This window comes from Ctenopharyngodon idella, chromosome 6, assembly GCF_019924925.1.
Source record: "Ctenopharyngodon idella isolate HZGC_01 chromosome 6, HZGC01, whole genome shotgun sequence".
NCBI classification, from domain to species: Eukaryota; Metazoa; Chordata; class Actinopteri; order Cypriniformes; family Xenocyprididae; genus Ctenopharyngodon; species Ctenopharyngodon idella.
In genome coordinates this window covers 18,220,088-18,235,840 of record NC_067225.1, presented here as the reverse complement: position 1 = coordinate 18,235,840, position 15,753 = coordinate 18,220,088, and the positions used below count along the sequence as shown (strand labels likewise).

Sequence of the window (15,753 nt, the reverse complement as noted above, 5' to 3'; positions counted from 1 at the left end):
GCCTCCAAATTCCCCAGATCCCAATCCAATCGAGCATCTGTGGGATGTGCTGAACAAACAAGTCCGATCCATGGAGGCCCCACCTCGCAACTTACAGGACTTAAAGGATCTGCTGCTAACATCTTGGTGCCAGATACCACAGCACACCTTCAGGGGTCTAGTGGAGTCCATGCCTCAGTGTATATTCATTCATTCAGTTGACACAATTTCCCAAACCATTCTTTCAGTTCTCAAAATGAAGAACACATTTAACCTGTTTTCACACACATTCCAATTCTCATTCATAAAACACAAACACATAATTAACTCAAGAATCACAATGTTAACTCAAATAGCAGACATTTATCCACAAGTAAACATAATGTAGCAAAACTGATGACACCCCAATCAGAATTTTAGGATAATATAAATAGGAGCACGTGTGATTATGTGCTTTAAGCATCCGAACACTGGAGAGAGAAAGAATCGTCTAGGGTATTTGTGGGTTTTTTTTCTACATACACAGAGAGTATAATTATAGTACACAGTAAAAGTACTTTAGATTAGGGAAATTTCACTTTGTACAGTAAACTCTGTAGCACATGTTGTACATCCTTTAAACTTGTGATTGTCAAATTTATTTGTAGCCAATTTTTTACATGTAGCCTACTGTATTTTTGCAGAACTTAGAAATGACTGCCTAAGGGAGGTAGAGAAAGTCTTTTGACCAAGAAACAGCTATAGTACTGTATACTGTAATGAAATTTGGCCAAAGGTGCAGAGGATGCTGAATTTATTTTCTTCTCTTCTGTAATTGACAGTATGTGTTGCATACTGAGTTCATATTCAATTCTTTGGTATTCGAACTTTTCTAGTGCCTTTCACCTGCTCTAAGATCACTTTACAGTCGTGTAATAAAAATATTTTTTTTCCCCCTAAAACTCGTATTTTACTATATCTGCACTCTTTCATTTATGTTGTATACTGTAATAGACATCAAACTGCAAAAACATTGCTGAATCCCAAGTGGTTTTTGTTATAGAGTTATGAATTGATCTCACTAGTGTTCTCTAGCCAGGAAAGTCTATTTTGTGTGTGATCTGAGGTTTTGAGGATTTTTTCAAAAGAGAATTTGTTTTTGGCTGAAATATTTGACAAAGTTTGTAGTTACGAGATTGTTTATAGTTGTGAGAAATGTTGAACTGTTTCATGAATTGTTAGTAATTGAGAAAAACTGTAATAAAACAACTGAAAAGTATCCACGTTCAGTGACTTTTCCACACCATGTTAACTGGGGTGGCCACACCGGTACCAGTTTTAAGTGGAACAATTAGCATTTGTAAAATATACATTCTTTATACTTGTTTTACATGTTTCAAGCTTGTTGGGGGCACATTAGAAATGCCCCATAAATCAAAACAGCGCAAACTAGTCAGATAAATGAAGCACATCTAAAGCACACTTTTGTTTAAATTACATCTAATTGCAGTTAATGAAAATATACAGTTTCAGCACTAATGAAGCATGTTTCTGTCACGTAGACTAAGCGTTGGTGTAGGCGGACGACCGGACGATGAAGACGAATGCAAAATAAACTTTAATAACTTGAAAGCAAACCATAGTCAAACTCAGGACATGCATTAACGACAACCAACAAACAGAACTGAAAACACAGGAACTAAATACTCAGCCAGACAAGGTTAAATAATGACAAACAGCTGAACAGAATGACTAATCATACCAGTAATCATGACAACTAGCCAGAGACTAGACAAAAGGAACTAATTAATACAAACTAAAAGTCCATGAAAATGAAACGAAGTGCAAAAATAACTGAAAATCTGTGACAGATTCTGTATTAGCATTTATTTTATAAAGGCTTTACAGTTTGTTTGACATTCTGTTGTAGAAACATACCAAGACCACTGAGTGAATGTTCTAATTACACAATCAGGGGAAATCCAGTACTGCATTCTGCTGTAATAATAAAACCCTAAACCATCAATCAAAAATGAATTATGTACTTTTATGCATCAGTTGGCCTTTAAGAAGCCTTGTGATGAGGTAGGATATCAGTAAAAGAAAGAAAGAAAGAAAGAAAGAAGAAAGAAAGAAAAGGCACATTGCAAGGTTTCTGGAGAGAAATAACATACCAAATATTTCTACACAGGAAGTCGTAGGAGGAGGGACAACATACTTTGTATGCTATGACACAACTCAAAGGAAATGCCTGATTGACATTGTTATTTAAAAAGATTTCGGGGCTAAAATATATAGATGAAACCAAAAGGTTTGATGGACATTAACAGTATAGATAAATGTATTTTAGGGATAAAAATGACACATTCTTCATGATTTAAAATATACTAAATTATCCAAAATAAGTATATATTACACATGCTTAGCTGGTGCATGAAATTTACTTAGTGTAAACAATTATTGGAAGACTCAAAGTGCCCTCAGAAACCGATATTGCCTCGTGCTAAGCAGTAGCCCAGCTTGTTTTGGTTGCCTATGACAGACATCAGACCCACGTATGCTTCGATTAGAATGGGTTGATTCAGCACAAGAACCCCGTTGGCTTTCCCAGGGACAGGATTCTTGCTGTGGGCTTTCTGCGCTGCCAAAGTCAGCTCCTCCTTGAAGTTCTGAATCTAAATGATGAAGAAAAATTTGAAGAAGTCATTTATTCAGTACTAAAACACACAGTTAAATTTAACTCAACTCATGTTTATCAGATTGGTGGTTTCTGCTTGTCAAAACATTCGTGTTTATGTTTTCTCTTTTTTTATCAACTGTTCTTCATTTTTGTTGAACCTGCTGTTCACCTCAGTAGGCGGGGTGGAATGTGAGGAATGGGAATGTGGCTGTGGGATTAGACACCCCCATAGTCCAAATGACTGGTTATGCGATCTGTGAGGTCACCTGCATAAGACCCTTTGCTCACACCTTGAACTACATACATACTTAAGGGCAGCAGATTGTCCTGGGCCTCCCACAGCCACGCTGAGTGAGCCAGGGACCAAAACAAATCTAATTTAAAAAATTTTTAAACACAGGTTTTTGAAAGTGCTCTTTCTATACAGACTTGGGCTTTATTTCTTGTTTATTAAGATGATCATGACATAATAAGGGCTACTTCAGATAGTTTGCAATGACAACAAAAAAATAATGGAATATCAGTTTATCTTCATATCCCTTGCAAAAGAAAGAAGAGCTTAATTGTATCGAATGTGCACTTGTAGTGAACCTCAAATCTTAAAAGTACCTTTATATCCTTGCTGATAATGTAATTAAATTTTAAATTATTATCGTTTTATATCATTATGTTTTGGTAATGTTTTGTCATGCTTTAAAGAAATGCATGTTGGATAACATACTACACATGTAAAGTAATTGTAGTGTGTTATTCAATATTATATTTATAGTTAATTTATTTAAAAATGTACTAAATAGCAACATCTTTACAAATGTGTAATTAATTACAAATATATAAACTTTAAATATATTTCAAAGGCAATAGAGAAATTATGAAATTACATATAAAGATGTACTTAAGTCACATTTAAGTGGGTCAAAAAAAGCTCTCTAGCTCAGCTAATTTCAGCTAATAGCACTTAATATAAATTTAAGCTATAATATATTTTCATTTATTGCAATTAACGTATAATTAAGTGTCTGGAAACATTACGTTCCGTTCGCACTAAAGTATGCTCTCTTAAAGTGTATTATTAAAGGGTTAGTTCACCCAAAAATGAAAATTCTGTCATTAGTTACTCACCCTCATGTCGTTCCACACCCGTAAGACCTTCATTCATCTTCAGAACACAAATTAAGATATTTTTGATAAAATCCATTGGCTCTGTGAGGCCTACATTTACAGCAAGATAATTAACACTTTTAGATGCCCAGAAAGCTACTAAAGACATATTTAAAACAGTTCATGTAACTACAGTGGTTCAACCTTAATGTTATGAAGCGACGAGAATACTTTTTGTGCGACAAAAAAACAAAATAACCACTTTATTCAACAATATCTAGTGATGAGCTATTTCGAAACACTGCTTCATGAAGTTTCTAAGCTTTACAAATCTTTTGTTTCGAATCAGTGGTTTGGTGCGTGTATCAAACTGCCAAAGTCACACCCCCCAGTGGTGAACCACTGAAATTTCAAAATGTTTCGAAACACTTATGACATAACGAAGCCTCGTTTACTGAAATCATGTGACTCTGGCAGTTTGATACACGCTCCGAACCACTGATTCGAAACAAAAGATTTGTAAAACTTCGAAGCTTCATGAAGCAGTGTTTTGAAATCGCCCATCACTAGATATCATTGAATAAAGTCTTTATTTTGTTTTTTTGGCGCACAAAAAGTAATCTCGTCGCTTCATAACATTAAGGTTGAACCACTGTAGTCACATGAACTGTTTTAAATATGTTTTTAGTACCTTTCTGGGCATTTGAAAGTGTTAATTATCTTGCGGTCAATGGAGGCCTCACTGAGCCATCGGATTTTATCAAAAATATCTTCTGAAGATGAATGAAGGTCTTATGGGTGCGGAAAAACATGAGTAATTAATGACAGAATTTTCATTTTGGGTGAACTAACCCTTAAGTACTTTAAGTACTCTTTTTAAATGTATACTAATGTGTACTTCTTTTTCGCAAGGTAAAGACAGATATAAACAAAAGAGGTTACTTTTATATGCATACAAAAACAAGAAGATAGATAGATAACAAAAAAAAAAGAAGATAGTCATATACACCTAGGATGGCTTGAGGGTGAGTAAATCATGGAATAATTTTCATTTATGGGTGAACTGTCCCGTAAACACGTCCAGGTGGAACTAGCGAGCCTTTCGTACATTAATACTTATAGTCAGTAACTTAGTCAATTTATTTATGCAGGAAATTTCCACTGAATCCATTTGTTTTCGAATGACCCCATTTTGAGAAACGCTGCCTTAAGTAACCTTGCCTCAAGCATCAAGTAGTCATTCACGGAAATCTTTATCATGTAGTGAAATAAATATTGCACCATTAATGTTAACTGAACACGTCATTTCTTCCTAAGTCGACTTCCAAGAAATTGTGGATTCTTACTCCACCTCTACAACTCCTTTGGCAGATTCTGTAATACTCACAGTAACAGCAATTGAGAGTGGATAAGTAGGCTCATTTAATGGAAGGGTTTTGTTGTTACTAAGTCTGATAGTTTGACTAAAAAAGGAAAAGATCTTATAGAAATATGTCAAAGGTAAGGAATGAGACCTGATTGTGATAAACGTATTCTGTGTGTTGCATTGTAATACTCACCTCGCACAGGCGACCCAGCTGCTCACTGGCACCCTTGACAGGGTGATAGGTAAATGTACAGAAAGGATAGTCAACAGCAAAAGGATTCCAACGAGACGTGAAAGATGGTTCCCTGAGTTTATCCCAAAACACCCGCACACCCTCACCTTCTCTCCTGAAAAACACACACATATCGTAATGCTTGTATGCTGGAAAACAATGACAGATAAACGATAGCATTGCTAGAGAAATCTACATTTACACTAAACTCTACATTCTAATAGGAAATGCTATAGGAGTCCACAGAAAAGTTCAGAGAGAAAAAAAAATAAATAGAATAAATAAATAAATATTTTTTTTTCTAATTCTATTTATTCATTTATTTATTCTATTTGTCAAATTCTATATATTTATTCTATTTTTATATTTCTATTTATTCTATTGTTTCTATTTATTTATTCTATTTTTCCTATTTTTTATTTATTCTATTGTTTCTATTTCTATTATTTATTTTATTGTTTCTATTTCTACTGTATTTATTTATTCATTCTTTCTATTTATTCTATTTTTTCTATATTTACAAAAAATAAGTTGCATGAGTTTACTTAAGCATGCACAAAATGCACTCAACTGTACAAAAACAGGAACAAGTGGCACGTCTTTCGTTGCTACATCTGTAAGCCCTTACTACTAACAAGTGCATTATCTGCTCAGTGATTCACAATTTCATGCTTTCAATTAGGTCAGCTTGACCCCAGACCCCCCAGCTTCCCTCCCTACCAAAACTGTCACCATTTCTCTTCCTTTATGCACAGGCCAATGTAATGTTTGCTAAGCTTAGAGGCAATTCCCTCCGCTCATCAGATTTTCTTTCATCCCTCCTGCCTTTCTCTTTTGCCATTTTAAGTAAATAGGTTTTAATGAAAAGCCTAGAGGGGATGTCTTTATTTTCCAGGCTGATGAAACCTCAGAAGACAAGAGACAGCCTGGCAGCAAACACAGGGCTTTAAAACCTCCAAACATTCGCTCTTTGAAATGTGTTGGCACCCTTCCATATTTTACAAGCATCTTTCACAATAGACTATGTACCATTTCTCCATCAGTCATGGTATGAAAGGCTGTGATTTCTACAACTGTCCATGCAGTCGCACTAAGAGACATTCTTCATTTAACACCAATTTGTAAGTATTGCATCATGTATTGGTTCAACAAAATAAATGAAGCAATAAATTGTTTTCCCTGTTAATTTGAGTTTTTGTCCTGCTTGTTGATTGTTTGGTTTCTATTTCTGTGTCAGTGCTACAGGTAGCCCCGCCCACAGTGAAATGTCATTGGTTTAAAATCACATTCCTCGTAAATGTATATTAAACACTGAATATGTTCTGAATGGCTGTTACTGTGCCACATCACACAGCGTTTTTTGCGTTTTTACCAGAAATCTGATGCATCACGCCTGGTTAGGATATTCTGAACGAGGAAGTATAAAAAAAACATTTCACAGTTTTTTACATGTTTACAGAATGATTAGTAACCTGTGAAATCTGTGAAATCTAAGAAGTTCGTGAAAGCTAGCATTTAATGGAATGAGCTTGGTATAAATTCAACTTCAGGAACTTTCTATCCTAGACAGAGTTTTTGAAATGGAAGTGAAAGAAGTTATGCTTCACTAGTGACATTTGATAAACGAGTGGCCTGAGAAAAACACTTCTTGTGTGTCTTGCTGAGACTGATATGCCCTTCAGCACAACACCATGGCAGTTAAACATACGTAACCAGTGACCTAGCGGTCCTCCTTCAATCTCATACAGACAGACTGGGCTCCAGGTAAAGTCAAGCATCTACTGTAATCACTACAAAGCATTCAGTGTTTAGCCGCAGGAGGTCTTTTTTCGTTTTTCTGAACTCATAGATGGATACATCCAGTTTGCACAGTCATAATCATATGGTTTTAAGATATTATATGATAATCTATGTCACACATATACTATTAAGGCAGGATACATGAGAAAGAAACGTAATACAACCTCATTTACTGACAGCATGCATTCTAGACATTTTTAAATCAATTATTATTCTCAAATATTACAATTTTCATTACGCTTTTGCCAACATTTTTTACCCGTTACCTTTTTTGTTTTATTCGAAATGTTATTTTCTGAAGACACTGTACGTCATGTCAATGCATTTAACTTTTAAATGTTTAAAGTAGTTAATTGTATGTCATGATGTTTATATTTTTACGTTCCTTGTTGGCAAATGCTATTTACACTAGCTCCGCCCACCAATGTCTAGTTGGGCCACTTAAGTTTTAAAAAACACATGTGGAATTTAATGTCTTCAGTGGCACAGCAGTAGTGAGTAAGGCTTGCAGAACTGACTTTTAACATGATCGATGCAGATTCGAATCCGCCTTTTGCCAAGCTCGCATTTATTTTCAATAAAAAATGAAATAATGTTCTAAAAGTGGAAATAAACTGTGAACAAGTGTTTAATAATATTAAAAGTGTTTATTGGGTAGGTTAGGGGAAGGTGTAGGGAGGGTTTTTATTATCCCAATAAGGCAGCATCCATTTAATAATTTTAATAAATATAATCATTTACACACTATGATATTATTGCTTCCTGTTAATGTACAAAAATACTGCGGTGCAAATAGTATCTGCCAATTTATAAAGCAGTTAGTTGCTGTCCTTGATTCTGATTAAACAATTATCATTCACGATAAAACACGGCCATGACTGCTTCACGCAACGGTTCTGTGTACCGCTACACAATACCCTTAGCAACCACTCTTAGCAACGTAAACTGTATGTTCACAATTGATATTGTTCATTGAAGCTTACTGTATTAGGTAGAAGAGTATTGTGAGAAAAGGATCAAGTGAGCGAGTTTAACCTGCATTCAGATTTAGCATTTTTCTTCAGGTTAGTCCTATGTTCATAATAAAAAAATCTGTTTAAATGTCCAATGTATTATCCTGTCCTTTTAACAGTTAAGGGGTTTTCCCATGACTGACAGCGCTAGTCAAAGAATTTGTCTGTTGCGTCTTGTTCTGTGCTCACAACAGTTCAGTCTTTTCAATTTAAAAGTCTTCGCTACTGACTGACACACTCATAAAGGTCTTTGCCGCCATCTAATGGCATAATAATGTAACTTCTGTTGCTGTTCACGGTCAGGGACTATTTTTTCCAGCGGAAGGAAGGCTTTAGTGAAAGTTTACTTCATGAAAGTTGCATTGTTACATATTTTTGGCTTTAATATTTGTATTGTGTGGTAACCGTTTTATAAAAGCAATAAGGTACTCGAGGCTAGTGCTGTATCGTGAATAAGTCATGGCTAAAGGGGTAACAACACCCTTCAGCCGTGACTTATTCATGATACAGCACAGCCTCTCGTTCCTTATTGCTTACATAAAGTATAGATAGCATCTAATTACTATTTACTCTGATTGCAAAGAACTGATACTTTTACATGTAAAATAGAAACTATCGCTAGGCTATTTTCACCTAGTTTAAATAGCATATCGCTAAGAAAATGCTGCTATATAGAATATATTGCTATTTTCACTTAGTGTAAATGGCATCTTTTGTTAAGAAAATATGCTATTTTCACTTAGTGTAAATAGCATCTAATCAAACTGGCACGTTGTGATCGGTTATAACACAAACCAAAGGTATTCCTATTATAAGGAAAATATAGATGAAAAAAATGAAAAGCTTACAGGTATGGAATGAAACGAGAGTGGGCAAAATAATTGATGAAAAAAATGAGCACATGACCCTATGTTTTCAGTGTACACAGAGGTGTCACTGCTTGGAATCTTTACATAAATATATAAAGCCTTTTATTAATTCAGATGCATATCTTCAACACGAGACAATCAATCCAAACATGTGCACAGTTGCTTAAAATGTGCGCGTTGCATTTCCAGGTGTGTCATATTTTGGCAAAAACCAACAGACTCCAGAACACACCTTAAGCAGGAGCAGTTCCTGCCAAACACACATACCTTAAAGCTACAGCGAAAGAACGACTCTTTAGATAGAAAAAACATAACTACAGGGCAAGGCTGTGTCTCCAGCTCTCCCGATGCTGCCTATGTTTACACTAACACTCTCAGACCTTGACAATGGCTGCTGAGGTCTCGTGGGCTACACCCTGCTGAATAAACTGTTGTGTTGAGAGAAAAAGAGAGGAAAGGTGATTATGGGGTGGCACAAAGCCCGACTCAGAAAAAAGGCTGAAAATTTGACTGTTTGTTGAGTATGTAAGGCTTTTTTATGTTTGCTTAAAAGCGTAAAGTGTGCTTTGTGTGTACATGAGCAAGTACACACGCATACATCGTTTGTGCAAAAGCAGTTGTGTATTTTACTGTGTGTGTGAGTTGATCCAGATGATTCCAGAGGTAAGCTATCAGTACGTGAGGGCCAGTTGAGACAGGCAGAGGGCTGGGCTGCAGCAGCCAGCGGGCTGGGACATTCACTGTTTATGGTACAGGCTTGAGCTTTCACTGATCATTGCCACTCACTCGCTTACACACACATATGCACAGACTATTTCATTCCATCACTCTACATGATTGAGAAAGATTGAGAAGGGGAGGGAAAGGGAGGGATGAAAAGAAAAGGTGAAAAAGAGAAGGTAAAAAATGGATGCTAAGATCCGTCATGCATGACGCACAAGCTTCCCTGAGACGCGTTACACACAGGAGTGCATTCCTAGAAATAAAGTCACAGTAAATTTGATGTTTCCTGCTGGCCATAAAATTGGAACAATGGTGGGCAGGAAACATTACATTTAGTGTACAGTACACTAAATGTACTGTACTTGCAGGAATGTTTCTCAAACATAAAGATGAAAAAGAGTGATTTTTAAAAAAAAAAGTTTTTGAGGAAAACATTCCAGGATTTTTCTGCATACAGTGGACTTAACAGGTTGAAGGTCCAAATTACAGTTTCAGTGCAGCTTCAAAGGGCTCTACATGATCCCAGCCGAGGAATAAGGGTCTTGTCTAGCGATACGATCAGTCATTTTCTAAAAAAAATAAACATTTATATACTTTTTAATGCTCATCTTGCCCTTCTCTGTGCCTACATCACGCGTGATCTTTCTAACGTGATTACGTAATGTGTGGTGCATCGCAAAGCAGTGCAAGACGAGCATTTGTGGTTCAAAAGTATATACATTTTTTTTTTTTTTTTTTTAGAAAATGATCGTTTCGCTAGATAAGACCCTTATTCCTTGGCTGGGATCATGTAGAGCCCTTTGAAGCTGCATTTAAACTGCAATTTGGACCTTCAACCCATTGTACCCTAGTGAAGTCCACTATATAGAAAAATAATCCTGGGATGTTTTCCTCAAAAAACTTAATTTCTTTTCGACTGAAGAAAGAAAAACATCAGGGGCATTTCCTCCAAGGAGGCAAGGGAAGCAGTGCCTCCTCAAAAAAAGTGCATGAGAAAATAACTGATATTACACAAATAAAACAATGCAAATATTACAAAATTTGATATTAAAAAGTGTAAAAGTCGCTTGTTTTTTTAAAGAAACACTGTCCAACAGCGACACATGCAGGTGAAGTTACAGCGGGGAGTCCGCGTCTCTCGTGCCTCCCTTGATCACATAAATAAAGCAGAACCCCTAAAGCGTGCGGTGGGTTTTGTGGGGGGTAATTGAGAATGAATGGGGGGTAATTGAGAATGAATGGGGGAAAGTCACGTGAGAGGAGGCAGTGCCTCCATCGTGCTATGATTGGATATAATCGGTTATGGTTGGACATGATTGGTTCGTGCGATAAATCCCGCCTCTTGTTTTCACGTGCGTTCCCGTCAAATCAGCCTGAATAAAGACAAAGATGGCATTAATGGGAAGAATAAATAAAAAGTAAGTAAACTGTCACTTAAATATCACTGCTTTATGTCATGTCAAAATCAAACTTGAAATGGCCTGAAAACATGATGACTCCGGGGGTTTTTAGTGAGCAATCAGCATGATGAAATTAAAGGTACATCTTTGTGTCTGTGACCACTGACCAGTGTGTACAAGTGTGTGTGTATATATATATATATAAAATATACTGTATTACTATATATTTACATACACATATATACGCATATATGTATGTATATGTGTATATGTATATATATGCACACATACATATACATATATATCATATGTGTGTGTGTGTGTGTGTGTGTGTATATACAAAACCATATAATATATATATATATATATATATATATATGGTTTTAATAAACAGAACATTACATAGTGTAAAAGTAAAAAATAGAATTGTATTTGGTCTCTCTTTTTATGTATGTTTATTTAACCAGGAAAATTGTGTAAACATAAATTTACATTTAATATATATAAAAAATTGAGGACTTTGCCTCCTCATTTTAAAACACCACCGCATACCACTGAAAGACAAACATCTCGGATGACATGGGGGTGAGCAAATTATCAGGAAATTTTAATTCTGAAGTGAACTAATCCTTTAAACTGCTTTTGTGTGAAAATATCATCTCATGTTATAAACTGACTGCCTGTCTATTAATTTTCATCATGTTTTTAGTTGTTTTGTAATCTGGTTTATTTCAAGATTTTGGACACTTATGCATCAGTTGTGATTCATTATATGCCACTACTCCTTGATTTCTAAGGTATCTGCAAATGGTGGTTGACGTAAATCTCTGATAGTGACTCAGTGACATCAGGGTTATTATATGATTGGCTTACCAGATAAACATTCGAAAAACATTGGAGAAATTTTCATCATTTCATCCTTCAATGCTAGAATCTATAGATTACTGAAATACAGAAACACCAAAAAGAACCTTTATAGAAAAATGCTTCATTCCTCATTATATCAGTGCCACTGAAAGAACAATGAGTTGCATATTTTTAAGAGAACTCACAAATGTAGCTTTAATAAGGAGCAACCTCACTGACAAGAACATGGCAGTCAATGGTAAATCATTTATCATAACCTCAAATGACACAAGAAAGAAGATAAAGTTATTTAAATAGCACAGTTGATTTAATTTAGGATTAATGACTTTCATTTTTGAAAAATTTCCAGATTGAAATGTCACTGCAATTGTAGAATGACTCAAAAATAAACACAACAAGAAACACACACTCAAAAGTATTCTTAGTTAATCTTTGGTGCAGCGTCTTGAAATTCCTGTAGCGGTCGACTGCACTTATGTATGGCTGAGGACTGGTAAGTCAACACACTAGATGAATATCAGAGGTCTGCTACAGCTGTCAGGGCAAGAGGCTCGCGTAGTGCCAGAGCCAACAAACAAATCCCCAGATTGCTCAATAGATCCTACGATTGAGCAGCATGGCCACTCACCATGGTGGGCCATCCATGAGCCAGTCTTTTACTTGACAACATTGAAAAACAGAATACATGCACAAATTTCAGAGCAAGAGAATAAGGGCGAGAGGAAGAAATACAAGGTGGGGCCTTATTCCAGTGACTAATTTCCTTCAGGAGGTGAAAATCCAGGAAAGCGTATGCCAAGAAATGATGCATCATAATGCTTCTGTTTAATATAGGCAATATTTTATTGCAATCTGGCATAAATCAGCACTCTCCATATAAAACACCACAAGATTTAGAGATTTAGCACTATGCTTCCTGACAATGACAAATTAGCCCAGAGTCTCTCAGGTCCAAACAGTGCTGACACATTATTCTACATGAGCACAGTGGACACAGTCAATACAGTGAATGACCTGACAAGCACTAGCATGTTGACACATAGTTAAGAAATGGTTAACAAATCCCTATGTAAACTTCAGATAATCCTTCCCAGGAAGTCAATCACAATGAATGCTGCAATACAGTTCTGTTATTTGTGCAGTTTTTACCCCACCCAGAGCACTTAATGGAAACAGCTCAGATTGATGGCAATTGCAAGGTCTAAGAAATCTGCAAAATTAAAAAGCTTAGAATAATTCAGAAGTTATATCGGCAATGTTGCTCTTAATCAGGTAATGTGTGCAAGGTGGTTTTGGTTACAGTGCAGTTGTAGACGGATATGTACTGAATGTGGATGCTGTGCACAGCTGGTCTAAATGTGTGAAATTGCCCCCTCTGCTGAGCAAATTGCAAAATGATTCATTTTATTTATTTTATTTACTTAACCTTTATTTAACCAGGATAGTCCCAGTAAGATTAAAAACCTCTTTTCAAGGGAGTCCTGGCCAAGAGGCAGCAACATTTATACAATTATAAACATACAAGAAACATTAAAATAACACAGGTTATGAAAAACAATTGCAGCAACAATTAAAAGCGTTTAAGGACAAGAGCTCAGCTCAGTCAGTTTCAGTGTCCAGTAATGTGATGGGGTGGATTGGTTCATATATTCAGTTGTATATTCAATTCAGTATTTTATTTAATTTTAAAGTTATATACATAATGTGCATGTAAACTGCCATTCAAAAGAAAATAAAAGAAAATAATTTTATTCAGCAAGACGCATTAAAGGAGTTATGAACTGAGAAATCAAATTTCATTGAGCTTTTGACATGTAAGAGATCATCATACTATAAGAATATTATGTAAGTTTCAGAAGTGAAAAATTCCTTGTTAGTCCAAAAACAGCTTTCCTTGTAAGCAAGCCCAGATAACAACTCGTTGTGGAATGTGCCTGGTGAAAGACCACCTCTGCAGAAGAAATCAACACCTACTTCATCATTTCAACGTTAGCCCCGCCCACTGACTTGTTAGTGATACGAGGAGAGAAGAGCGATACAGGACTAAAAATAACATTACCTTTCAAAGGATCCTAATGCTAGGAATATGGTTATGTATTTTCAACCATATGAATGTCTCAGTTGAGCATTATTTGTTTGTATTCAGTACATTTCACTGTGGATTCTTTGGTAAATCAGTCACAATTTCGATGCAGGCTTTGCTAACAGACTTTTACGATATGGACTCGACAGTAATGCAACAACATGTAAGTAACTGTGTTAATTCTAATGCCTGATCTGTGATCTGTGATTTCTGATATGAAATGATTTATGTAAAGTCAGATGTTCTTTGTCTATTTGTCAGTAAATTAAACCAGTGACTAAACGGTCAACTTCACATCATTTCTCTTAGTAGGATGAAAATAATTTAAACTGTGATTAGGGGCCAGATTTACTAACAGCTTGCGCCAGCGCAAACTTTCTTTTAACATTAAAAAACTACTGTCAGGATTTACTAAAGAAACGCAGTGAAAAAAATAGCGCTGAAAAGGCATGGACACAGTTATTTTTGCGGCTGACCTTATTTCATATGCATTTGTAGGAGTTTCCCTTTCAGACGCAAAATTTATGGGAGGAGAGTATTTAAATGAATCATGCAACACGATTTACTAATGTTTGCGCTAGTCAATTTACTGGTATTTGCGGCATTATTTAATATGTCTTAAACCAGATACTAATATGCGCTGTTCTTGGTAGATTGCATTGTGCCTGTGTTCTTTAATTTGTGGGTTGTCAGTAGGTAACACAAAGAAATTTCCACTCCCATCTGCGCTTTTTTGAAATTGCACTCTCACGTTTAGTAAATCTGGCCCTAAATTATATATAGAAAGCAATCAAAGAACGCTCCCTTTACAATCGCTGGAGCTGTCAATCAAACAGCACAAGTTTATCAGTGGCTGAGTTCTGGACATGCGACAGTGAGCGTTTACAATGAAGTCTCACAGCAGACACGACCCTTAAAACAGAGCGTTCAAATCGGAGGGCTAAAATCAGGGTAGGAAAAATGCCTTTTATTTCTAAATTATGACAATTTTTGATGTAAAAATCATACTAACATTATAAATGCAACCCAGGAAACATTATAAAACAATAAAACAATGCAGTTCATGACCCCTTTAAATTGATCAAAAGTAACAACACAGACATTTATAATGTTACAAAAGATGTTATTATCTAATTAAGATTGTTAAAGATTTTATTTCAAATAGATGCTGTTCTTTTGAACTTTCTATGCATTAATTAATAATCCTGTTAAAAATGATCACGGTTTCCACAAAAGTATGTGAAGAAATATGTTATTAAACAACAAGAAATCCTCCTTGAGCATTAAATTAGCATATTAGAAAGACTTCTAACGAATCATGTCACACTGAAGACTGGAGTAATGGCTGCTGAAAATTCAGCTTTGCCATTACAGGAATAAGTTACATTTTAAAATATATTAACATAGAAAACTAGTTGTTCTCTATGTCTTCTCTGTGGCAATATATGGTTATGGCTTTGCCTATCCAAGTTTTGTAATGACAATCTTCCATGCTTAATTGCATATTTCGTTCTCTGTATGTTTACATTTGACAGAAAGCTGAAAAATTGCCTCCAAGTCTGACATAAACATTTTATAAACATCCTCTTTACACTTGAAATGCTGAATATATTTTTATAGCAACATTCCGTAAAAAGGTTCAAAAAAAGCTTGTCAGCACG

General features: G+C 35.5%; 1 protein-coding gene across 2 annotated transcripts in view; it reads right to left on the bottom strand.

Moving 5' to 3' along the window:
- Positions 1-1,830: 1,830 nt before the first annotated feature.
- tprg1 (tumor protein p63 regulated 1) overlaps positions 1,831-15,753 on the bottom strand; it is a 52,579-nt gene continuing 38,656 nt past the window's right edge. For both annotated transcript variants that reach the window (XM_051897515.1, XM_051897516.1), the window contains exons 5-6: positions 5,299-5,452; positions 1,831-2,633 (exon numbers count right to left, since the gene is read on the bottom strand). In XM_051897515.1, coding sequence (XP_051753475.1) covers positions 2,439-2,633; positions 5,299-5,452 — 349 coding nt within the window. In that variant the 3' untranslated portion in view covers positions 1,831-2,438. The remainder of the gene's footprint in view (positions 2,634-5,298; positions 5,453-15,753) is intronic.